Below are 26,374 nucleotides of genomic sequence, written 5' to 3'. Positions count from 1 at the left end.
CTGGGGAACCTAATAAATCCATTTGTAGCAGAGACTGATTCTATGGTAAAGCAGCGTCTTACACTGCTGTATGCATTAGTTAATAAAGCACGGGCAACTGTTCACTCCAACAAGGTAGTACAGCACTAGTGGACTTTACTGTGTAGGGAGGGAGTGAAAGGGGAAAACTTTTTTACCAAAACATCAGTCATGCAAGCTGGTGAGATACATTAGCAATATAATTTCTTTTAAAATCTACCAAAAGTCAAAGCTTTAGAAACTAGCACACGTGAAATTAAATCCATAAACGATCCATATGAAGTCCCAGCACGACACAGTACCTTAAATTATATATATAACATGATCACAGTGCCTGAACTTAAAGGTAGCTTATGGTCTATAGCTTTCTCTCTGTGTGCCTCTATACCGAACTCCTCCCGCACTAAAGTAGAGACCATGAGGCTTTTATTCCCTTCTGTCCACTATAGAGCTAAAGGCAGATTTTTCTGTTGGAAAAGCTGTGCTGAAAGAGATTCCAGATCAGTTGTTCTTTGTGAGAGGGAGGTTACAGCTGTCATTCTGATACTAACCCCTGTTGCAGTATCTCCTTTCTACAGTATAGGAAGTTGTTTCCATAGAAATATCTTCTTGCATCAGTATCTACAAGCCCCGCAATTATTCTCTCTTAGACATCTCATTCATTAGAATATTTTCAGAGCAGGAAAATAATTAGGCTTGACTACTATTTAATTTCTGAGTGAGACAAAAATGAAAAGGACAATTAGAAAAACAATAGGTTTATTTAAAACAGCGCACAAGCTATAGAGTATCAGCCTTGCAAAACACTTGTAACTAACCTGAAGAAATCTCTCTGGGGTTAGAGATTATGAATATTTTAGTCTATTGTATTCATTTTAATGACTGCATTATGAATCTTGCTCCTTCCTGAGCAAGTCAATTAAGGTATAACTCTGAGCTGCTTAGCAGCCTTGTCTACAACCGAATCCCCTGTGCTTACTCTTTTCCTGGATTCTTTGCATTGCTGAGCATCAGGTACACCTGGACTGAAGTCCTCTTCCCTAATAGCTTGCAGGTCTAATGGCCTTGCTTCTGTAGCTGTATCATCTGCATTTTCCTTGGCATCTTGTGACTCTTTCCCACCATCAGAAACTCGTTCATCTCCCTGAAATTACCACAGGAGACATAAAGAACATTCCATATTATTAAAGATCTATATAAACAGCATAAGTAATGACCTGATCTTAATCCAAGATGCCCTGGTCAACAGAAGCCACCCTAACCTAATGAGACAAGAACCTGAGCCTTTTATTTATACAAGATAGTTAACTAGTGCTGGAAGCAGCAGGAATATTTCAGAACAAAGAAAACATTGAGCTGATTGTTGGAAGGCAACCTAAATAGGATAAGTAAACACAAGAACGGCAGCTCTTTGTTTCAAGCTTTGTTTTGCTTCCACCCCTTTCTCCTTTTTTGCTTATTATTCATTATTTGAATGAGCTTCATTATCGCAATTTATTTCCTTGAGAATCATTTATGGGAAATTGGTCTATTCAAAATGTAGAGATTGTTTTAAGCCTTGTTCCTGCACAGAGCTCTGTGCAGCAGAATTCCTATGTAAGCAGTGGAAAAGAGGGCGTTATAGTTGTGCAGTGCTAGGCAAATTGCAATGTAGGTGTTGTTCCCGCTGCTCCATTCACTGTGCATGTGAGACTGCACTTACTTCAGTTAAGAAAGCTACTGCAAACCCAATATTTGGATCTGGTTGTGCTTCAGATTAGCTGTAGCTCACATATCCCAGGTGACAAGCAAAATAAGAACTTTATCATGATAATGGTCCTTTATGATCAATAGTTTAAAATTATTGTGGATCAGCCACACAAATCATTGTCCAGTGCTGCAAGATCACCTATGTTTGTACCAGTCTCTCAAATGTAAAACCCCTTTTTCCCTAGGCAGGAACAACGTGATTATGGGAAAGTGAGTCATGTCATGACAAATCAATCACTCTACCTGATTCATCTGGCCTGCATCTGACTGCCTGGGTTCATCATCACAAGTTTGTGCTATGGGGCAGCCACCTTTGTCCTCTGAAGAATGGTGATGACCTGCATTTCCCAAGGAAAAGATTGTAATGAAAGGATGTTAGTAGCTCCTCTATAGCAGTGGTTCTCAACCCGCGGCCTGCGGGCAGCCCAGTCAACACACTGCTGTGGCCCATGTGACAACCTGTTAAAACATTTTTAATGGATACATAGGAATTAAGTTCACCCAGAACCAAAAACCCATACAACCATGAGATGTTGTCTTTACAACTTCATCCCACTCTCCCAATTTTGATGTTGGGAGTGACAGTTTAGTAACAAAACAGAACTTGATATAGTCAGTGATAATGCCCCGAAGACCATTCTAGCTGTCTAATCGTCTGAGCACCCCAATTCCTAACGGCCTCCTGCATTTCACCTGAAGTATTTATAGGCGCACCTATTTTAATGTTTTAAGAAAACCTTGCGTTGTCACACACAAGATTTTCTAAAAAACTGTATGAAAATCTCATACTTGCATGAAAACAGGTGCAGCTGTATAGTTACATGTACAGGTACAATTTGAAAAGTTGGCCTTAGTTTTCACATAATAATGTCTCCTCAAATATAAAATGAATCCAAAAATATTTTTAATAGTTCTTGAGCTTCCACCATCTTGATGCAAAGACATGATATCCAACAACAGTGCGTGAAGATAATTTGAAGGACTCTAAACTTTCTTCTTTGCTGATGATTTCAGAAGAACTGTAATAGGTAATAGTGAAGCTCAGTGTCTGGTGTTTGTGGTACTCAACTAAGTATCTCTGACGTATTCTGATTTTCTCTTACTTAGGTGAAGTAAAATGGATGCAGAGAAAACAGAACAAGATGGCGCTTAAACTACAGAAAACTTTTTAATGCAGCCCTTAAACCTGCCTCTGTTCCAACCCTCAAGCAGCAAGAAAATCTCAGAATATTCTTCTCTCTCTTGTGAATGGCTTCCCTAAAAAGTCATTCATATCTTTCTTGTCTTGGACTGGAAATATGTTCTGCTAAAACAGTGTATTTCTCAGCCAGTGCTCTGTTCTCCAGCACTAACAAAGACACATGTTTTGCTCCTTTTCAGGCAATAATAGGTTCTCTGCACAACTCCCAAAATCTAGCAAACCACTCAGTTCCCAATGGCTTTAATCAATACAAAGTCAGTCTACTTCTTCATGTGAGTCTTTTACTTGTAGACTTCACCTACCTTACTAAATTATTCTTGAAGTGTTGAACTATTCCTTAATTGGTTCAGCATTAGGGACCTGGACATATATTTCTATAAAATTATTTTCATACTTCTAGTCAGCCTTTGTTAGCAAGAGGAACTGTCCCCATTACTGTAACTACTGGCTATAAATTATTCTTGGCTGACTTTTCAAACAATAGAGATTAATTTAGAATAGATATTTTCAGTTATTTTTTACTGATAGTTTAAGAGCTCTCTTTCTATAGCTATATAGTGGTAAAAATTCAACAAACCCATAAAGAGGAGCATTATCAAGATATAGGTTTTCACTCAAACTTGCATTTACCAATCTATGCATACTCAAACCAGTGTATCATTTCTGGTGTACAAAGCACTGCAGTTTATCTGTACTGCCACTAGATGCAGCCACATAACCTTGCAAAGCTGATTGGTGTGAACCTTTTTGGAATACACATTGGTGTAAAATCCCTACAATTTTCTTGGAGGAAAAAATAATGCGTGCAGAATTGCTATGCAGTTGTGTCATAAATAGCTACATACCACAGTGTATACCATGTATGTACGTGTGCATCAGGAAGATCAGAACAGGATGGAGTTATTGATTTTGATGGCTATCATCACTTGTCCTACACAGAGTTTGTGATGCTGAATTACATTGTTCAGTACTGACAGGATGCAGTGAGGTGGATGAGGACACGTGAAGAAATGAACCAGAGACGTGCATGTCTCCAATTAAACACAGAAAGGTGCAAGCAAATGACCAGAGAGGGGTGCAACTTTGCTGCCCCGTTTTGTGATGCAGCATTGACCTGTCTCTCCTCCTCCAGCATAATGCTAGTAGTGTGAGCTCCGCTTCCAACCTTTCTTAGCATGTATGGGGAACAAGAAGACCAATCTATCTGCAGAGGAGCTGGATAAGAATTTCGCAGCCTGGGAGGTGCTGCTACTGTTCCTTGCAACCCAAGAAAATCCTTCTGCTGTTCCCTCTCCAGGCAAGCTGGGGAGCTCTGCAAGTTCAACTCTTCTCCAAAGTCATGAAACCTCAGGGCACTCTCCTCTCCTTATTGCATCTACAGTCTGTCCCATGCTTCCCTTCACGTTAACCTCTGTATGGGTAATATACTGCGCCAGGATTTATACACACATACATATGAATAGATTTCACATACATTATGCACACCTTATTGTCTCAAACACAGCTTTTATAATCATTTGATTTTCCCCTGAAGATGGTAAAAATGATGCCTACGCAGCATGTTTGCCCTCTAGGAAAGTGATTACTAATGAGCTGTGAGCCATAAGTTTAAACTATCTTTTTAAAAGCATATCTTATGAGATATTTTCCTGCCAAGCTAACAGGCTGCAATCGGATTCCACTGGGGAGATAACATTCAAAAGTTACAACATAGAGAAGAGGGTCCCTTCTATAGGTCTTATGCTCTTTCTCCCCTTCCTTCAAAAGCATGCATCTCTTCATATACCTGCAAAGCTGCATAAGGAAGCTCTCAGGTCACAGCTGAATTTTTGCTGACAATCATTTAGATGGTGTCTCATTGAAATGATTCAGTAAAAGCCTTGCAAAGGAAAAAAAATGAAAGAAATAGCACCTGAGTGGGGCAGGATGCCTATAAGCAGACGAAGATGAGTGAGACTGATTACAGGGAAAGGAAACACCAGCTCTCATTGTTAAAAACATAAGAACAAGTCACTATAAAATGTGATGTATAAAGGAACCTTGGTTGGGGTAACTCATGGCCTAACGGCCCTATGGCAGTGGTCACCAACCAGTCGATTTTGATCAACCAGTAGAGCTCGGAGCCTCTTCAAGTCAATCCAAGGCTGGGGTGCAGGGCTGAGCACCTCACCCCCAGCCCAGCAGGTCAGTCTATGGGAGAGGAAGGGTCAGGAGCCAGATTGAGCATACATGTGTATAAACCTGCCATCCCACTTGCATAGCCAAACTCTTGCAGCTCTGCACTGTAAATTCTTTGGGCCAATTTCTGTGCTGTGCCAGGAGCTCCATCCATTTATGCCAGAGCTGCATTTTATTCAGCACTGCTCAAATTCTCTGCAGTGTGATCGTGTTATCTCAGGATCTTTATGCCAGGCCTGGTTAACTGCATATTTTGGACCAAAATCCTCTTTTGAGCCAGGCGACTCAATTAAATGGCCAATACACTAAACCCACCCGCTCAGCACATTCTCCACATGCTACAAATAATAGAGCAGGCTGCTGAGCTTCTAACTGTAAAGCTCAAATAACCAATAAGGTGAAAATTGCTTCATTCAATTTAACTCACTCTCTGGAAGGCCTGGTCCCAAACGAATCTTTAACCAGATATTAACACGTTGGCTCCAGTCCCCAGGTGCTTCCACCTCCCACAATCTCTCCTGCTCCTCAGTGTGGGCCTGCAGGAATCGCTGGCAAACTAGACAAAAAAAACAAGGAGTTGTGTATAAGTTGCTGTGGCATTACAGATCTTCTCCCAGATAGGGACATCCTTTTTCTTCCAGGTTTTTTGTTGGTTTTTCCTCTCTTCCCACTCATTATTTTCTCAGTTTGTCAAAAGCCTTATGCAAACCCCATCACCATGGTCCGGTATCTACACCCAACAGAAGGAACAGTGCTTGCAGTTGAAGACTATTGAAGGCAGTGTTCACTAACAATGTACCCTAGAAAAATACTGAGAATCTAACTGGAGCTAATAAGAAAAGGACAAATACCAAATTAAGTGCCCCACTCTGCTTCCTCCCCTTCCACCCCTTCCCCTGTACCTAGGTGGAGAAAAGACTTTATTAAAATATTGCCTGAATAAACCCCACATGGGTTATTTATGATAGTCCATACTATAACACTGTAAGAAAACTGGTTTTTCCACTGAGAAGGAATAACATCATCTTTCTGATTTATTATTTCATAGAAGGAATATCTTGAAGGGACAAGAGAAAGTGATTATTTACAAGCATGAAATTGCACACTTTGAAACCTCCTGCTTCATTAAGCAATAATAAACCTTAACCTTCCCTCCAGCAAACTGTTATCAAATTAATCCTTGCAAAACATTTAATAAAGTAACCAACAAAATGTGTACATGAGCCTCACAATTCATGGGTTATCCACCAATCCCAAGCCAGTATCCGCTTGTCAAGGATTCAGAGTCTTTGGGGCAAGAATAATATCTCACACATTTCAGGAAAGCACTTACATAAGCAACGGAGATAAAAAATAGTAACCAGGGGTAGATGGACTTTCTAGAGTCAAAGGCAACATTAATTAACAAGACATTCGGTGCATCTATATGTGCGCAGAATGCTAACTTGCTGCGGAGGAAAGCGTCACAGTCTACACATGCAATGCTATTAGACTACAACAAACTAATTTTCACTGTCATAAGATAGTATTGTCAGGGACAGTACTATCTTACAGCGACAAAAATAAATGCACCTAAATGCATGTGTAGACGCTGACCTGGGCGTAAATCGTACATGGTCAGCCCAGGCAGCAGGGGACCAGATCCCTGCCTGCTGCCTAAACACATGGCTGCGCTCTTTGGGCACTCCCGTGCCCCAGCCAGCCCCAACGCCACGACCCAGAGCACGGACCTGACCCCGCCAAGCCTGCTGCCAACCCAGGGCTGTTCTGCCCTGGCTCAAACTGCTGTGGTCCCCAGGTGCACGTGAAGATGCTGAGCCCAGGAGCAGCTGACTCCAGCATGAACTGTGCTGGAGTTTATTGAGGCACACTAATTGCACGTGTAGACGTGCCCATGGGGAAGAAAATCACAATAGCTCTTGTCAGTAGCTGCAGGGTTAAGAGGACCAAAGAGAAGAAGCTGCCATTTAAGGCATCTTCCAGGAGAATGACTTTTGATGGTTCATTTTTCTTCAACGTTCAATTAGATTTTGCAGTTTTCATGTTTTTGACATCCTGTCATTATTTTTGTAAGTAAACATTTGACTTGCAGTAATGAGCAGACCGTTGTCATTAATTTTACTCGGGGATTCCACCTAAATCAATTTCTTCAGCAAGAAATCCTGGAAGTGATACCTACAGTGAGAAGAACACACTCAGCCCAAGTCTTTTGCAGACCTGTGCAGCACAGAGTAGGGATACCAAGTAAGAAATGCTAGAGAGACACACTCACATTTAGTGGAAGCATCTGCAGGTTACACTCCCCTACCTTGTCCATGACATCTAAGGTGAAATCATGGCCCCATTAAAGACAGTGACAAAACTCCCACTGACTTGAATGGGATTTCACCGGGGTTTCTCCTCTAACATTAAATACGTGGGTTGCAGGAAGGGTCAGGAGTCTGAATCAGGGCTCCATTATGCTAGACACTAGACAAATACATGTAAACAGGGAGACTTAGCCCTAAAGAACGTTAGGCCTAAATTATTAGAGAGGAAAAGTGTAGCCTTACGATGCGCCACTGCTATCTGCCTATAAACACTAAAACGCAGCATTTAGATTTATCCCCTCTATATTTCCACCAGAGACACTATTTTTGTTGAAGGAAGAAAAATAATGGAGTCTTTATTATTTCTTCCTGGAGCTGATGCCTTAAGGAGGGCTAGGGGAAGACAAAGAAGTGCATATGCAGTATACTGGAGTACTTGTGTGGCTTGTCTGCATATACATGTTATCTATTAAAGAGATAGGTACAGAGTTTGCATGTGTACATACATGTGCGTGCGTGCATGCGTGCACACACACACATACACAAACTGCACACAGCTGAATAAAGGTTTTATTGGTACTAGACAGTTCTGTCTGCAAAATCATGCATAGGTAACCCAGACATCCAAAACAAGTCATACTAATGCCTCCATGCCACACTGTATCTCCTGGTACTTGGTTTATGCCACATACTGAACAATACTGTTTTAAAAATGTTCTGGAGTTTTAAAAAATAATTTTTAGGGTGATTTTATGTAAACTTCTACCCACAAAACTAGGCTGGCTGGATTTACTCTGAATCCCACTGCACAAGCCACAGAGAAAAATTACAACTGATGTTGATGAAAAATGATGTTGACGTTCAAAAGTTGCTTAGATATTTCATGGGAATAGTCATGACAGGCATGGATTAGCGAGCAAAGTCCAGGTGTGGTGCCTGATAAATGCAAGTGGTATGTGCAGATGGACACCCACACAATGTTTCCCATTCCTTTCATGTTAAATAAAGTCTATGGCAATACCCACATTCTATTTCTCAGAGGTAATAAGATATGAATGCAAATACCAAACAATCATTCAGGACTTCTACCTTTCCATGCTTTATAAAAGCATTGGGATTCCTTCCTATATGAAATTCCGTCTGACTCCAGAAGGATGGGCAATTGCATGCCAAAGACAAGTTCAGAACAAATGTGCTGAATTCTCCTGCAGCCAAGAAGCCTCTACTGATATTTTAATGAAATGCATTAATTATGCATGACCCTCACCTAATGTTTCCACATCAGGGGTTTTACCTTGGTACATGGCACCAGAAATAGGGCAGCTGATCCCCAAGGCATCCTCAGTCCCAAAAGACTGACAGAAATCCTGCAGCATTGTCATTCCCAAGCCACATCCTCTGTTCTTTCTCCTAACAAATATGGTATCCAGAACTGGAAGAAAGTAGCATTGACTGGTGTTGTCATTGCACAGGCTTCCTGAAAGCAAACAGAAAAATAAGTCAGAAAAACTGAAAAGTTAAACGTTTCCCCAAGTGAACAAACAGCAGTATTTCCCAAGAGCAGGACACATCAGGGTCCCCTACCTCACCCAGCTGAAAGGACCTGGTTAACACGTGGATAAGAAGTGCTAAGTGCACTCGTTTCCAGGCTCTTGTTCTTCATTGTCACACCGTGTCCTCACCATTTTTGAAAATGAAGAAAGTCAGCTGAAAAGATTTAACTGGGCTGTTGCTAGGGGGCTGGGAAGCAATCTGAACGTTTTCTTGTAAATTTGCCTGCCATGGTTATTACAGGGCTCAGAAAATAAATTTACAGGCACACAGATTGCTTTTCTTTCCTGGTCAGAGCTTACTCTCAGTCCACCTAGTCCAATATTCTGTCTCAGGAGATGGACAACACTTATACATCCTCCCTCCCCCTGCCTCAGTCGTGGGTAGGCTTTTTCCCAAGTGTTAAGATAATACTTTGAAGCCTGAGAGTTGAATGGCTTTCTCATCTCACCTGTCCGATGAAAAGGAATGCTCTTAAGGGTCTAAAAGTGATCCTGCCCTTTATAAAAAGCCCTGAATTTTTAACCCACCAATGCAATGAATCCATTAGTTATATGAGCACATTAATGCACTGCTTATCTTAATCCCTCTCCTTTCTTGGATCCTGATTCAGAAGAGGAGGTAAACCCATGTTTATGTTCCATTAAAATCAAAAGGATTTGAACGGGTGCTTACATTTAGGCACAAGGACAAGCCCTTTGTTGAGAAAGGGTGGTTTGTGTGGGTGTTTACAAGCCTTCAAATACCTATAAATTATCCTGGGTGATTTTTCTTTCAGCATAAACCCATTCTTCCACCTCCCAAATCATTCTTGTTGCTGGTCTCTGACATTTATTTGGTTTCTTTCCTTGAGTTAATCAAAATCTTTTGGGAATGAGCTGCCCAGAAATTAATGCAATTATTCAGATGCAGTTGCACTTTCAATCAAACCGACACAATAGCTCTTATAAACAACCTGCCTCCCAGTACTACTATGAATAATCCAGCAGTGGTCTATTATCAAGTCAAAACTGCATCAAAACAGACTTCTTGGATCACACACCGAACACAGGTCGTTTGAATGTGACTTCAATGCATCTATAGTGGGACATTTGTTTTTAATGTACCCATATACTATACATGCCTGTTCTGGACAGCAGGTCAGACTGGCCCAAGTACATGCGATTATGTCACCTTTTGATGGCTGACCTGCCAAAAGCTATAATTTTTAATACTGCTTAGTGCTGGCAGTCTGCTTCACTGGAAGACAGGGAATGAAATGGAGCCCGTCGGGTTCAGAAAATCCCTGCAGATATAAAAGTCTGCAACCCTACATACTCTGGGGGCACAAGGCACCAAACAATGCTTCACAACACTATACTGCAGAGCATGGAATAAAATTGAAGAGAGAAACCAGAGGGAGTAAATGAAGAAGCAGCCATGGCCAGGACCTTCAGATATTTAGAAAACTCTCAACAGTTTTGCCTAATCTTAGCTGACTGGCCCTTTCCCCAGCCCTCACCTTTGTGCTCCCGCACAGGGTCTTCACCTCCACCTTGTACCACCAATGCCTCTCCTGCTTCATCCCTTCATTTCCTTCCCTTCAGTGTCCCTTTTCCCTTTACTTTTCTTTCCATTCAGCTTATCCTCAAATAACAATCCTGAAAAAAACGATCACAGAACAAATGTGACATTTGCTGCTTTCATATGTTGACGTATTATTCCTCCTTGCTGCACCCTATGCCTGCCCTGTGATTATTTTGAGTCAGGGACTACCTGCTACTCGGGGTCTGCGCAGTGCCTCCCACAAGCCCCCGTTCTGAGCCGATATGTAGGCATCGTCATAATAAATAAAGCCAATAATGGCTGGAGCAAATCTTCCTCTAATTAGAAACATGTGTGCTTTTGGAGCAAAAGGTTTTGGGTCCTCGGCCTTATCCTACATATAATATATGTACTAGGAAATCATGAAGTCATCACATAGGTATCTCCGTAATACAGCATCCTCCCCTTTCTCCTTTGTTCACAAAGGCAGTCTGATTACTGAAGTGCTCCCCAATCCTGCTCCCTGCAGCGCTTTGACAGCAGAAGTCTTAGACAGGTTTCAGGGCCTCTTTCCTGGTCGCAAGGACAGAGCAAATGGGCAGAGCTAAGGAAAACATGACACACCTACGTAAGGCAAGAATCTGAGCGTGCCCTGGATCTGACTGTCAGCTGGCACGGAAACAGAGATGTCAACTTCTGGCAATACCGCAGCATGTGTCCCAAGGAGCTGATGAGCTTTAAGAAGCTCTGAATTCATGACCAACAGTACAGCTGCAGTCTCATCAACCCTAATACTGGCCCTCTAAGCTTCTTAGCACTTCTTGTAAACCCCTGAGATACGATTAAGAAACCGATGTCCCAACGCTGACGTTGGGAGGCGGCTGCCGGGAGCTGGCTGATCGCTTTCTGGCATCCTAATTTTGTGCTCCGAGGAAGACAAAGATTTGTGAAATCTAAGGGTCTCATAAATTAAATGACTTTCCTTTGGCCCTGAGCACGTGTGTCAGAAACAGCCATAGCCTATAGCCCTTTCCAAATTAAAAAGAATACTTCAGGATGAAGAGGCTTTTGCCACTAGGCCTGATTGCACACTAGAGAAGGTCACTAGCGAGGTATCGATGGCCTCGAGCTGACCATTTGGCCCTCATGGGGTTGACTTAGACCCATGCTTCTGGAGTTAGGCATGAGAAGAGATGAGGGAAACTAGGGACTGGTAGTGGAGATGGAAGCATTTATGCTGTCTGCCCTTTCGGAGCCTTTGATCCATTCGGTTAAGCCAGGAGTGCCAAATGACCAACTTAAGAGGCAGCACAATGGTAAACAGCAATTACGAGGGCAGGAAAACAGGCAGCCATTAGCATTCCCCAACAGCCACAAACCAGAAGAAACCCAACCCTGTCCCCACATCTAATGGGCCCAAACAAAATTAGGCTGCACATACTGACTGCCTCCCCGCTGAACAAGTTGGCTTGGCACACGCGAGTTTGGACAGGCCTTCCAAAGGGCTAGTGCTTGTGTTAAGGGTGGGGAATATTTCTGCTGAACAAAACCCAAGGTCAACCCATTGTGTGATTTTTGCATAGGGAAAAAGAACCAAAGGCTCTGGCTTCAATAAAATTAAATGATTTCATGTTTTGACTGGTATGCCATGATTTAATTTTATTTGAGCCAGACCCTTCCATCTGGTTCAAAAAATGCACATTAAAAACATTACTGCTAGAAAAGAGGTCGAGGTGAGAACAATTATTCAACAACAAAGTTTTCTGCTAGGTGCCAGGCAGGTTACCTTCAGTTCTGATTTCATTTTACATAAAGGACATGTATGCAATCAATGGAAAATAAATACAGAGCCACTCTTTAGGGACCTAGTACAACAAAAACATATCCAACCGACTTTGTTGCTGCAAGTCTGCAAAAGTTTTATGAAAAAAGGGGCTGAAATATTATTTATCACATCAGGTGAGGAAGCACTTCAGGTGTCTGAATTAAATTAAAAAGTCTGGTGTTATACCTGATGCACGACAATAAAAACACCACTGAGCAGAGCTTCTACCATTTCACATTATTTACTAGTTTAGGGCTCTCCAAGTGGTAGCCCATGGGCTGTACACAGCCCAGGAGGGATAAAATTGAGGCATCCAGGTTCCCACCTGGCCAAAATGCCCTCCACTGCTCCAGCTGCAACAGCTCCAGGCTCTCGCTCCCTCCTACTTCCTCTTCCTGCCACAGGGCACGGGGTGATACAGTGCGGTGCAACCTTCAGTGCCAGGGTGCCTGAGTGGCATGGTGCAGCAGGGGATCTCGTAGAGGTGAGTTGGGGCACATGGTGTAGAGGGGAGGTGTGGGGAGCAGCAGCTGGGACTATGGTGCAGTGGTGGAGGGGCTCCTGGGAGCAGGATGCAGTAGTAGGGGAGCATGCAGAATAGTGGGGGGGAGAAGCACATAGTAGGGGATGGGGGCAAGCAGTCCACTGAAGGAGAAGCATGTGGCCTCTGCTGATGTGGCCCAAGGGACATGAGGCCCTCAGTTAATTAGAAGCTGGACAGCCCTGCACTAATCAATCCTCATACGAGCCCACGGAGTTGCTATTATAGTTGTTTAGCTATCAAGAAAACAAGGACAGAGTGCAACCCACACACTGCCACATCCCATTTTATCAGTCAGCGGTTTCCAAATCTGGTCCACGGAGCGCTGGCAAATCAGTGGCCAGCCTGCAGGGCATTTGTTGCTGGCTCAGCTTCTTTTGTCGAAGTTCTCTCAGAGACCCAACAACTACTTTACCCCAGTTGCTTTCATGGTTGTGTTACTACTGCTATCCTTCTCGACACTTTTGCTACAGAGGTCCCGGAGAAAGAGAGAAAGATAAGTGAGAGTCTTGACTCATTTATACTTGTGTCACTGGTCAGTAGTTACCCCTGCAAGTGTCAAGGGTAACACTGCACTGGTATAAAAACTACATTGGTTTAAGTGCTATCTGTCCGCAACTTATCCTACAGTAGCCATTCCCTACAGGCAAAGTAACATGGCACCGTTATAGCCATCCAGCTGCATGTAATAATTGTATGCACCTATTTCAGAAGAGCTGCATGTCCATCTGCTTCCAAATCCCGGGCAATTTACATTGGTGCACAAAACCAAAGTAAACGATATTTGCATAAAGGTCTTGTCTGTCCAGGGTGCTAGATTATAAATTCATTGCGGTCAGTGACTTTCTCATAATAACAATGATGTCCTGGTCCCGGACTGGTGGTCCTTGGTTCTACTGCAATACTAACCAAACAAACAGTGACCAAAAAGATGACAATATTTCAATCCTTGCAGCCAAAGTGGGATCCCAAAACAGACAAAAACCCTCTTTTGTTGCTTATCAGACCTCTCTCTGGCTTTCTATATTGATTATTTGCTTTTTGAATCTTCTGCATTCTTCCAATTTTTATGCACTGTGGCAAAGGCAGTAAAAATCCATCTTTAGTAATTACTAATCCTAAGTAAATAATCCAACTTCCATGGACTTGCATGATCTCACTTGCACAAATAATAGGACCAAGTACTGTAGTCATTAATCCCATGAAAACATGAATTCTTTCTGGGGGTTCTCTCACCAGGCCATGCCAGGAAATCCTTAAATGAAAAATGTAAAAGAAACCAGAAACAGTTCTCAGCACCAAGGTGTATCCAGGAGAAAATGCTTGTTTTTTGTCTCCTACAAAATATTTCAACCTCTAAAGGTTGTTTTCTATACAGCAGGGTGTACAGGCTAAAGAAAGCATAGCAGCTTCAGTAACAGAACTCAGATGGCAAAAAACGGTGTTTTTTTCTACTGCATTTTAAATGGGTAAGTTAAATGGGATCTGAACTCCTCAGCTGCCTAGTACGGACGCCATTGTTGGGAAGCCACTGACATAGATAAATCTAGCTGTGTTTGCCTTGGCACACAACAAAATGTCTTACCAACCTACTTTAGTGGCCTGATATGCCCCATCAATCGCCAGAGTACCCAGTGGTAAATGCCACATGCTTATCATCAGACAGAAATAGCCACATACCGGAGAGGTTAGGGTGATGATCTGTGCAGTCATGAATATATCTTGTTTTAATAAATGAGTCCGATGCTCATGAAAAGTGATAAGGCTAAGTCTCAGAGAATGAAGTCTTATGTTTATCCATGCAACAGGTGCAGCCTGGTCAGCATCAGTACACACTCCCCTACATTATCTTGTCACTGTAACTCGAACTTGACATGAAGGAATCATCTCTAGAAGCAATGTAGATTGCAGGTCTCCATTCACTCTCAGCTAAGCGCACCAAGAGAGATCCAAATACATGCTAGTTGTGACATGGATGCACGTCTGTTTGAATCAGCACCAATACCAACCATTACACTTTTTGTACAGGTCACTTTGACGTACAGGCAGTCCTCGACTTACAAAGTTTCGAGTTACAACGTTTTGCACTTACAACATTTTTAAATTGACACCCTGTTTCAACTTTATGACATCAGTTTCAACTTCACAACGCTTGATCCGATCCGATGCCACGCCAGTGAACAAGTTCACTGCATTGCTCGTCTCCCTGGAGAACATCTGTCCAAACTTCCTTGGATATTTTCTTTAAGGAAGCAGACAAGACTCCAGAAAAACCTGCGGCCAAGACTCCTGAGAAGACTCCAGCCAAGAACTCTTCAAAAAGTCCAGCCAAGAGCCTTTCAAAAAGTCCAGCAAAGTCACTTTAGAGAAGTCCTTCCAAATCAATACGATTGCTATTTACAATATAAATATATTAATGTAGCTATATTACTCATCTATAATTGATCGAGTACAAAATTCTGGGGTATTTTTGGTGAAAATAGAGTATCGGGCCTTGGTTCAGGAACCAATCCCCCATTTATAACATTGTTTCTTATGAGAAAATCGGTTCTGAGTTGCAACATTTTGACTTAAGACACAGGTTTCAGGAACCAATTGTGGCGTAAGTCCGAGGACTGCCTGTACCTGCATTAGAATGACTTCCCAACACTGCCAACCTGGGCTAAGCTTCAACCGCTGAATTACATATGAAAACCTGACTTACACGGAGGCCCTCTAATTCTGTAGCCAAGGCTGGGGAAAATTCCCATTACCCAGATCCCTAGTTACCTATTCCTGTGCTTATAACCATCCAGGCTCCACAAATGCTGTTCTGAATTTTCAGCCACGTTGAAACATGGCTTCTGATCTCATCTTATTGTGGTCAACTGGAGGTTCACAGAGCAGGAGTTTGAGTCTGAAGTGATGTCTGTATAGTGCCAGGTAGCTCAATGCTGAGACATGCTGCACCAGCTATGTGCAAAGTCATTCCCAAACTGGAAGCCATGTTGCCTTGGTGGCCCTGTACTGCACCACGCCAATAACGTCTGTTGAGAAGAAGCTACAGTTTGGGAGTTAGTGCTGCCTTGTGCTGTGTAGACATACACTGAATTACCTCCTGAAGAAGAGAAAGCAATGGACAACAGTTGGGTGGTTGGACAGCGTAGAAACAGAGTACAGATGACCAATTCCTTCCTGGGGCCAGGAGCTGTGGAATGAAATCTGGTATAGGGACTACACCCAGGGCAGCAGCAACAGAAACTAGCTCTAGATAAATGGTAATAACAAAGAATTAAGTCAGGAATTTTGTAGAATACAGCTTTATGGAAGGAGCCAGAATTAGAGCTGGTCTTGGGCCTTTTAAACTGAGGTTTCTTTGTAGGTGGTTTGCTGGAAGAGACAGGGGGGTGGGGGGCATATTTAATATTAATACTGGGGGCATATTTAATATGACATGGGCTACAAACAGACATGGTACATGTGGGGTGAGAAGATGTGTCCTGGCACAGCTAATGCAAGTGGCAGAAACAGACATTGCCTAGGACTATTATCCCACAGGATCAGTCCCCCTGCTGCTCCTGGTGCTTCAAGGGCCCGATACTATGGGACAAGGGCCCCAGGAGGCTGGTCCCAATGCAGGGGCAGCCTGGAAAACCCTATGGGGTTCCCCACTCCACACTTGCAAACACCCCCTCCCCCAAGAATTACCAAGCAAGGGATGCCAGGACACAGGTCTGCAAGCATGGAGTGGGGAACACATGGGGTTCCCTTGCTCTATAGCATAAGACATGTGCCCCTGGATCCCCTGGAAGGGAATTGCCATGGCATGTACCTGCAAGCATGGATGGGGAACACATGGGGTGCTCTAGGGAGCCCCCACACCAGGGGCAGGCACCTGGGGCTGTTCCACAAGACTGGGCCCCTGAAGCCCTGGGGTCACCCACCTTGGACACCTGGAAAGCACAGGCAGCCCTGGACTGCCCACATTCTCACTCCACAAGCAAACAGCCACAAAAAGCTGGCACAAACTGTTATTAAAAATAATCACAATGCCATTTTGTGCCATTTGTCGTGCAAGAAGGGGCAGGGACATCTGTTTCCTGAAGTTCTGGGCCCCCATAAGCATCTTTATGGTGGCTACAAGGGTGATGTGTGTTGGCACCCACAATTACAGGTCCTCAAAGAGCAAAATTATTCTCAAGACACAGGTTGCAAATGGTGAGCTTTACATGACAAGAAAAAGGGGGAAGAAAAAAAATCCCAGTCTCATGTTTCCCCCAAAGGGTTTAGCAAACAAATGTAGTGTTTTGTGACAGGCCAAAACCTAACAGATACAGCTACCCAGAGGTGGGGGGAAAAACCTGCGGGCAACAAAAGACAGGTGCTGACAAGTGTGAATCTACAAATTTATATTTCACGTAGACCTGGTTTATAAACCAAAATATGACTCCCAATTTACCCAGAAACAGCTTCAGCTTGGCTAATATTCCACCCACAACAGACTTCTGTGCAAACGTATTTTATTGAGGCATGAATCATTACAGACCATACAAATGTTTCTCTCCAAAAGCTTTGCTCAGAAATATTTATGGACTTAAAGGAAAATGTACTATGGTAATTGAAGTGTTTGCCAATTATGAAGCAGCTCGCTGGTATAGTCACAGACTTGCACTGGATTCCTTAATCACAGTCTGAGACATGATTCATCACTGATAGCACAGCAAAGCGCAAGCTATACCTTGGTGTGGGGGGAAGTTTGCCTCTTCAGAGGTAGCAGAGCCTTAACGTAAGGGGAGGACAGCATTTTTCCCACAGAAATTCGACCAGGGGAGGGCAACTTTAAACTGCTGTCTGGAATCCAGCACCCACAAAAATGGGGCCTGCAGAAATCGCTCCTAGCCTCCACCTCCTACTTCTGGGACTGCACTGATTGATGGCCTTCGAATAACGTAATTCCCCCTACAGGCAGAGGTCTGAGCACCAGACTCTCTACAACAGTCTCAAAACTTTGGAGATCCTCCCAGATTGCCTCTGAATCCTAGGTGTACTGTAGCTAGAGGCCAGTGACTGACCTGGAGACGTGCTCCAAAGCTAATCTGGAGTCTTTCCATCTCCACATTGATTTTTTTTTATTTTTTTTTTTGCACCGATCTGGCTGCACTCGTGATGGTTTGGATAGGGATGATCCTGTCTCAAGCAAAGGTTGGACTAGATGATCTCTGGAGATCCCTGCCACCCTATTTCTCTATGATTCAAAAATTCTGGCTCTCAACACAGCTAACTGATATGCGTACAACAGAGCAATTCGGTGGCTATGCTATTTCTGGTTTAAGAGATAGCATGCATGGAACTAGTGTCTCAATATAGCACTACCTGACACAACACTGCAGCAAAACAGGCATCGTCATGGTCTCGATTTGAAGGCACAAGGAGATGGAAAACCTGTTGATTCCCTTGTAAGTATATTCCAGTCAACCTTGCCATAAAAATGACTGCATAATTTCTAACTTGAATTAACATCCAATGCCACTGCTTCCTGTTATGCCTTTCTCTGTTAGAATAAAGAGCCATTTTGAACCTGCTCCCTATTTACTCGAATCTAAGAAGCATCTTCCCCACATTCAACATGGTGGGAAGGAAATCCCTTATCTTGGTTTCAAGTACAAAGTGGGAGGAGGGGGAGGCTGATGCCAGCTTCAGCCTGGGCTCAGGGTCAGAGTCAGAGCCCCCGGGGAGGGAGCAGAGGGCAAGGTGCAAGAGGGGCAAGGGGCAAGTGACTTAAGTGCCCCATTGTTTGTCCCCCTGCAATGGTGGGGGCAGGTCTGAATTTAAGATGACCCTCCAGTAATTAGATTCAACACATGGAAATTTATAACAACTTTAAAAATGTTCCATGTCTGCAAACTACAGCTCCTCCTCGCTTAATGTCGTAGTTACGTTCTCGAAAAATGCGACTAAGCGAAACGATGTTAAGCAAATCCAATTATGTCACAGTAGTTACCTACTAGCAGGCCGCAGCTAAACAACATTATAACTGAACACTGCGCAACTTTAAATGAGTATGTTCTCTAATAGATCAGCGATGTAATAACAAAACAACGTTAACTGAGACGACGTTAAGTGAGGAGTACCTGCAATTATTGGAGGGAGCTGTCTTAAATTCAAAGTCATCTTGGATTCAGGTAAATACTGTATTTTCTTCTGGTGAACTTCTACATGGGGATCATATCAATTCTTGATATATTTTTTTTTTATAAGATAAAGAGATGGTGCTTTCTAACCATCTTGCTGTGTAGCATTTTTTCCAGGCATCGCTTTCTTGTGGGGGAGGAAAGGGGAAAATTTTTCTACACCCTCTTCCATGTTTCATCATCTACTTCACAATGTGAATATCAGAACTGGGCAACAAAGATAAGTACCAGCCTCACTAATATGACAGATAGAAGGAAAAATAATCCTTCCTCCAAATCCCAATGATTGTTCTTCTCTCTTTATATCTATTTGTTACACTAGCCCTTTTTACCTTGCCATCACTGGGAGCTCCTGGTTTGTCCACCATGACCACCTATTTGGGGGGGTTTTGTCCACTGTGACCCCTAAAACTTCCCACCTCCCCAGTTTTTGCTTTCCAGGAGACAGTCCTCTCCATTCTGTAAGCATGGCCTGAATCTTTGTTCCTAGATACATGACTATGCTGGCTGGTTTAAAAAAGAATTTATCTGAATGAGCAAGGATGCTCACTGTAACTGGAAATAAAATTTGGACCCATCATATTTAAATGGAAATTAAATGGATGGCTTCCAAATTCAAAGAAGGCTAGATCTCATGATTCTTTCTCCACAATGGGCTGACGGTGATTTTTATCTAAAAATGTAAACGGGGTCTAGGGCTATTAACAATGAAAAACAAAAACATTACATTTCTGGCAGTAAGGAACTGATGAGAATGCGTCTCCAAAACGACCTTACCTTTCATTTTGAATGTGTAAAAAGCAACGGCGTCTCCATTTCTCCAGAGTATCTTGGCATGCTCCGTGGCAGAATGAGGTACAAAAAAGGCATCATTAGCTGAACTCCTTTCTAACATTCCAAAAATAATGTAGTTCAGAACAAAGAGGACAATCCTTTCTCCAAATGTCTGGACCTTAGAGAATAAACAAAAGCAGACCAAGAAAAATAAAAAGACGGGAAGGACTTTGCCTTCCAAGATTTTTTTTTTTTAAGTCAAAGAGTGTGATGGAATAGATCCCATTTACTTTGGAGAAAAATGTCGAGTAAATTGGTTCAGGTGGAACACGAGAAGCAAAATTTACCCTAATACAGAGTCCTTCATCCAAAGGGCTCAGGGGGATGTACAAGTACTAATAACCAAAATAGTCAATACCTTTATAAAGTATGCTATACAGATGGGGCAACCGAAGCACAGAGCGATGGAGTGATTTGCCTGTCATCGCAGTGAAAAAGAGCCTGAGCTGGAAACTGGATCAAGGCAACCTGGACTAATCAGGCTCCAAAAAGAAAACTAGAGAGAGGATTCAGTGCTGCTCTGTCTTTCTCATTAGTATTCCTTATATAACCCTAGTCTCAGGGGGTGCCTGTAGGCACGCAGAAAGGCTGCTAATGACACGTTGTAATTACAGTGCGTCAGAGCAAACTCGATTAATTAGTGCGCTTCAGCAGCCTCCACGTCCTGTGTATCAGCATCCCTATGCTTCAAAGTGGCAGTGAGGGCACTTTAAAGCTCATTCGATGAGCTTTAGTTAAGGCACCCCTATTGACATTTTTAAGCATGGGGATGCTGATATACAAGATGCTGAGGTGCTTTAATTAAAGCACCCCACCACCCTCCAGAGCATGAGTAAAAAAGCCCAGGGAGCCCGAATCATGGGCCAGGACCCCATGGTACAAGCATTGTACAAATACAGGGGAAAAGGTCCTGTCCTGATGAGCTCACAATCTACATGCAACAACGCCAACACCACCTTACTCCTTCTGTCAGCAAACAGATGGGTACAGACAAATGGGAGAGTATAAGACAGGTATGAGGCCATGCTGATCTGATCTGCATGTCAGGTAGGAACCTCAGTGCACCTGCCACCTCAACCACTGTCAACTTTTTTGTAGGCTTCATGAAAAAGGAGAATCCTAAAGAGGGTCTTGATGGAGGAGAATACCTTAGTTTTGGCAATATGTTCAAAAAACTCATCCTAAGGCAGGTGCAGAGGAAAAGGTACTCATCTGAAGATTCAACATCAGGGCAATGGGGACTGGCATTGAGACTGGAGGCAAAAGTTGGCAACTCAGTATCCCATGTAAGATTTTAGGCAAGGAAAGAATAGCACTGGAGGGGCTTGGGAGTGAAGACAACGTCTGATGCCACAGGAGTGGGAGAGTTAGTGGAGGGATGCAAAGAGAGGGGTGACCTGGTAGTTGAATCTGCGTTTACAGATGAAATTACTAAGAGGGAAAAAAGAAGTGAACCAATGACAGAATCATTGCCTGACACTAAACAACATACACCTGGGACACAAATGCCCCCAAGCCTCTCTCGGCCTTAATGTTCAGGTTAGGTGAGGAGGGCCACCAGCAGACACAGTGATCCAGTCTGTCAAGTATCTTTTTAGTCCATCCTGCTTGAGAAGTGACTGAGAGCCTGCACTGCTCAACGGCCTGTCTATGGATTGGGGGAGAGGTTTATACCTCCAAATCCTTTATTTAATTCCCTAAACAAAGCCTCTTAAATTTGGCCAACTGTGGGCAGGGTAGATGTAATACTGTATGATTAAAAATGTCAGTGAATCAGGGAAAGTATAGCAGAGGGAAAGAGCCAGGAAGCACCCAACTGTGAAACAAAGAGGTGGGTGGGAAATGGGAATAAGGAAAGGCAACTTCATTTGCCTCCTGGCAATGCAAATCCTATATGCAGTGTGCGGCTTTCTTAGCAATTGCAAGTAGATTAAATTAACAGCTAATAGTATTGCATCATCTCTTTTTCCAAGACAAAATTACTGCATCAAACCAAGGGTATTTAGTTAGAGAAAGAATATAAATTCTAAACCCATTAAATAAAAATAGCACAATAAAATAAATATTGTGTAAAAAAATATTATCTAGGGCTCGAGGCTTTGTAAATAGCTAGATAAGACACCTTGCCAAAGGGTAATAAGACTCAGCTTCCCAAAAGATGGTCAGTCAAGTCAAGGGTTACCACTAACGTAATACTTCAGTTACCCAAATTGTTCTTTTACCTGCCAGACGAGGCAACCTGGAAACCACTGGAGAGAGAGGAAAGCCCACAGATGAATCACCAGTTGGGTGGGAAAATTATTATGCATTGAAGGGAATGAACCACCACAATACAACAGAAGATCTGTGGACAGCAATTAGAAGACCCAGGACCCAAACTGCACACAGTATAAAACACATCATTGCTATCCAGCACAATGCAAGAGAGACCAAATACAGCAGTGTACAAGCATGATACCTAGAACGCTCCATCACAAAAGCAATTGTTTAAATAATGACCTTACCGGTATCAGCCCTTCTCTAGCTGGATCAGCAGTCTTCACTATCTCTTCTATGGGCCACCAGGACTGGTTCAGATAAACTGCCAAAACTACAAGAAAGGGCACACCAGCTCAGAATGACTGTGGGAAAGACCATTACCAAACAGGAATTGGTTGGTGAGAGGAAAAGGAAGATCAGCATAGTTGCCAGCACCAACTTCAGTTTAGTCAAAATACAGCATGAAAAGTAACGGTGTTCCCAGAATAATTCCATGTTATTACCCCCCGAACCCAGAATTACTCAGATGGTGAAGATGCACCTACTCTATGCTTTATTTGCAATAGGGTCCCGGTATATCCCACTCATTCATTTCCCTTTACATACTCCAAACCCAGAAATTCAGTGGTGAAGTCACTCTGGGGAAGTATCAAGTAAGTCACTCTCAAACACCAGAGACTGAAGTCTCAAGAGGAACAACTACAGTAGTGGTTCTCAATCAGGGTCCTGCCAGACCCCAAAGCATGGGGTGCCCCAAGGATGAAGGATGCCCCAGGGTGTGAAGAGATAAGCAAAGTATCAGGAGATGAGCAGATAAGCAGCAGACTCAGGCTTGTCCTTGCCTGGCTGATCCCCCACCCTTACTGCCCAGCCCTTCTTCAAGGAAGTAAACCCTGTTGTCTATAAATGTATTTTTGAAATAGGGTGCCGCTCAATTCACTAAAGTTATGGAGGAGTACCTCAAGTCCAAAAATGTTGAGAACCACTAATCTAGGGCTTCCGTGTCCGATTTCTAGATCTGGAGTATGTGAACTGGGGTATCTCTGCTGGGGCATGCTGGAGAGGTGGTGTAGACGTACCCCTGAAAAAGTAAGGAACTTGTCTTGGGTCTCAGATTTTAAGGGACTGAACTACAGGACCTATCTGCCTCTCCAAGTCATCCAACCATGAACAGATCTGCAGACAAGCAAGTACAATAGCATTACTACAACTCTTATCATTTACATGTTTTAGCCCCAGCGCCTAGAGATATTTCTAATGTGCACTGGTGGGCTCCTGTTTTTGCTTCAGTTTTTACTAGCTGCCTGTAGGCTTTGGAGCAAGTGTTATTGCTTTTAGTCAACTTATATTTTAAGTAAATTATTAAAGGACATGCCAACACTCGTTACACTGTGTACTGCATTAACAATAAAAGAAAGTATTGCACACAAGCACAGATGCCTGTTTATAACACCAAACCCAATTCATTAAATATTGCACACTTATTTGCATGGGGGTTTGACGCTTTCTATGATGGATTCAATCTGTTCCCTCCAGCCCTCCACTGTACATCCAAGCACAACGAGCCGCTGCTGCATTACACACCCATGAAGCATGTAGCTCCAAGGAGAGCTACGTCAAACAAAGGGGACATGATGGGCCAAACACTCATTTCAAACTGTAATTGCACATAATGAACACTAAAATGGATTTGGCATGAACTCTGCTCAACACAAACTCCAAACCACATATGGAATATACATATGGAAAGTCTGAAAAGTTTGAAAAAGCTCTAGTGAAAATCGGAAGGTGCATAAACAAGTCCTGAGCCGCTAGTTTTACGGAACATTTACTGTGCTATTCAATAATTTAAAGGAAAAGGGAGAAAAATACACCAGTTGACATAGCAACTGTCACATCACATTACTTGAGCTACCTTGTCTATACAGATGCCTTCCATAAAGAAAAACATTTTCCTGGATCCTAGGCAAATATATATACTTTCTTTTAGGTTATTTTAAAGTCAACATCTGGTTCACAGTTATACACAGGCGTTTTCTCCATATTCTTCTTCTCTTTTTATAATCAATTTTGTAGAAACAATTTCAAAAGCAAGCACATTTTATGAGAGAGAATTTTTCCTCCTTGTCCTCTCCCCATTTAGTAATTCCCCAAGACTGACAATATTCAATAAACAGAGGACAAAAGAATAGCTGAATATGCACCCTTGGCACTAATGTGCAGCAGAGAATGGGTAAAATCTTGGCTCTCATGGCATGTTTTTGCTGCTGCTGTGGCTAGTCAGCAAAGGAGTGCAGAATAATATTGAATTAAATCAGGCCCTAAACCATCTACCATTGTACTATGCAATCTCTTCTACTGCCGGACACAGGAAAGTATTTCCTTCTCAACCCAGGCCCATAGTTAATTTTCACTTTCTACTGCATGCAGGATAAATGCTGCTATGCTCATAAGCAAGCCTCACTGTTTTGGTTCTTTGAATCAAATTCACAATCAGCATTGTGAATGCAGAGAGAAGCAGGAAAATTCAAGCAGCATCCAACTTCGAGTTTCCTTTTCCCCCATGCTCTTAACAATCAGGCCTTAAAGCCTAAGTTTTTTGGATTCCTGGGAAGTGTGGATTCTGATCCAAAGCCTATTCTCCACACATTGCTTAGGAGACATATATTTAAACTGTTTGCTACAATATCACGTATACAGTTCTTGTGGTCATTGTTCTCATATCCAGAGTTTGGGGTTCACAGTGTACTTCAGCCTACTAGGTACCTGCCATTCATCTTCACTCAATGCTCATTTTGGAGAGGACAAGACAGTCCAACAGTTAACATGCTAACCTGAATCTTTGGCAATTGGGGTTCAGTTCCCAGCTCTGCCACAGGCTTCTTCTGTGATTGAAGGCAAGTCATTTAGCACACTGCAACAAAGTGTAGAGATACTCCAGTTAGCTGAGACCTTGGAAGAACCTGAGCTGTGGTAGCACAGAGCTCCCCTGAGCAAGATGAAGCAGCCCATGGGGAGTTCTGCTTTACTGTACTTAGACTGCTTCTGGCATCTGAATTAGTGTGGTTATCTCTATGCTACAGTGCACCAGGCAGTGCAGAAATACCCTGTGTCTCTCTGAGTATCCTTATGCCATGCCAGTATGGTGCCAAGCAACAGGGAACCGAGACACACTGCATCCCCTCTGCACATGCTACCTTCAGAAACCCAAAGAAGGGGAATCACTTTGGTGTAATAATGAAGCTTCCTGTTGCTGCACTAGGAGGGTAGTGATATATCTTCTGTACCTAAATTTCCCATCTGTAAAATGCAGATAATAACCCTTTTCTACCTTACAGAGATGCAGTGAGGATAAATACATTCCTACAATGATGGAGGCCACATAAGTACCTAAGATGGGCATAATTCCTGCAACCAAATTATGTCTTCCTGCTCCTGCTCAAGTTTTTCCCAGTGATTTGTTGCAAGTATCCCGTGATAAATGTTCCATGACGTCTAGCAGTTGCAGTAAATTATTATATTATTATATTCAGCATTTAGAAAGCACCACAACACTCCATGTTTGTTTAGGGTTGTAAAGATCTTAATCGCCCTTGTTATGCTCAGTAAGCCCTTGCAACACAATTTACATTCTCATAAAAATGTTCATACAGATATCCTAACAGAACAGAAGACTCAGCCCAGCATGAATAAATAAGAAATGCTCCCAGCCGAGGCAATGGGTGATGTTGCATAGAAGAGCTACCAAATATTTATCTCCGACACTTCAGAACTCGTTTAGAAAGAGACAAGGATGGAAGTTCACCTCTGAGCAAAACCCACACAGAAGAGGAGTTCAAATCCAAATCTCAGCTTTAGAATTAGTCCCTCTTTCTTATTGTGGACCTAACCAAAACCTCAGATTCAAAAGCCCCCAAAACTTTAGCACTATTCCCCTAGAAAACCAACTCCAGTCTCATTATTACTTTGTTAATCTGAATAATTATTGCTTTAAGCATAGATAAAAAGACTTTACTTTGGTAAACTGCCTGCTTTAACAACTGTAGAATCAAAGGAGTTATGACTATTATTCTTAGAGTTTATTATGATTATTACTTATTTGAAGTATATGCTCCGCTCCCCAAAAGCAGCTCAGGGTGGCTTACAATAAATGACCAAGAAGTTATAGAAATCAATCAAATAAGATAGTATATAAAAAGCCATCTGTACTCCACT

The 26,374-nt window shown here is 42.7% G+C and overlaps 1 protein-coding gene across 1 annotated transcript in view; it reads right to left on the bottom strand.

Annotated features, from left to right (window-relative positions):
* Positions 1–760: 760 nt before the first annotated feature.
* Positions 761–26,374, bottom strand: part of FAM169B (Protein) — a 55,050-nt gene continuing 29,436 nt past the window's right edge. The window contains exons 4-9 of the mRNA XM_059714570.1: positions 22,405–22,490; positions 19,844–20,018; positions 8,750–8,932; positions 5,574–5,702; positions 2,011–2,105; positions 761–1,162 (exon numbers count right to left, since the gene is read on the bottom strand). Coding sequence (XP_059570553.1) covers positions 938–1,162; positions 2,011–2,105; positions 5,574–5,702; positions 8,750–8,932; positions 19,844–20,018; positions 22,405–22,490 — 893 coding nt within the window. The 3' untranslated portion in view covers positions 761–937. The remainder of the gene's footprint in view (positions 1,163–2,010; positions 2,106–5,573; positions 5,703–8,749; positions 8,933–19,843; positions 20,019–22,404; positions 22,491–26,374) is intronic.

The sequence above is a fragment of the Alligator mississippiensis genome, chromosome 11, assembly GCF_030867095.1.
Source record: "Alligator mississippiensis isolate rAllMis1 chromosome 11, rAllMis1, whole genome shotgun sequence".
Taxonomy (NCBI): domain Eukaryota; kingdom Metazoa; phylum Chordata; order Crocodylia; family Alligatoridae; genus Alligator; species Alligator mississippiensis.
This window is presented reverse-complemented; position numbering and strand designations above follow the sequence as displayed.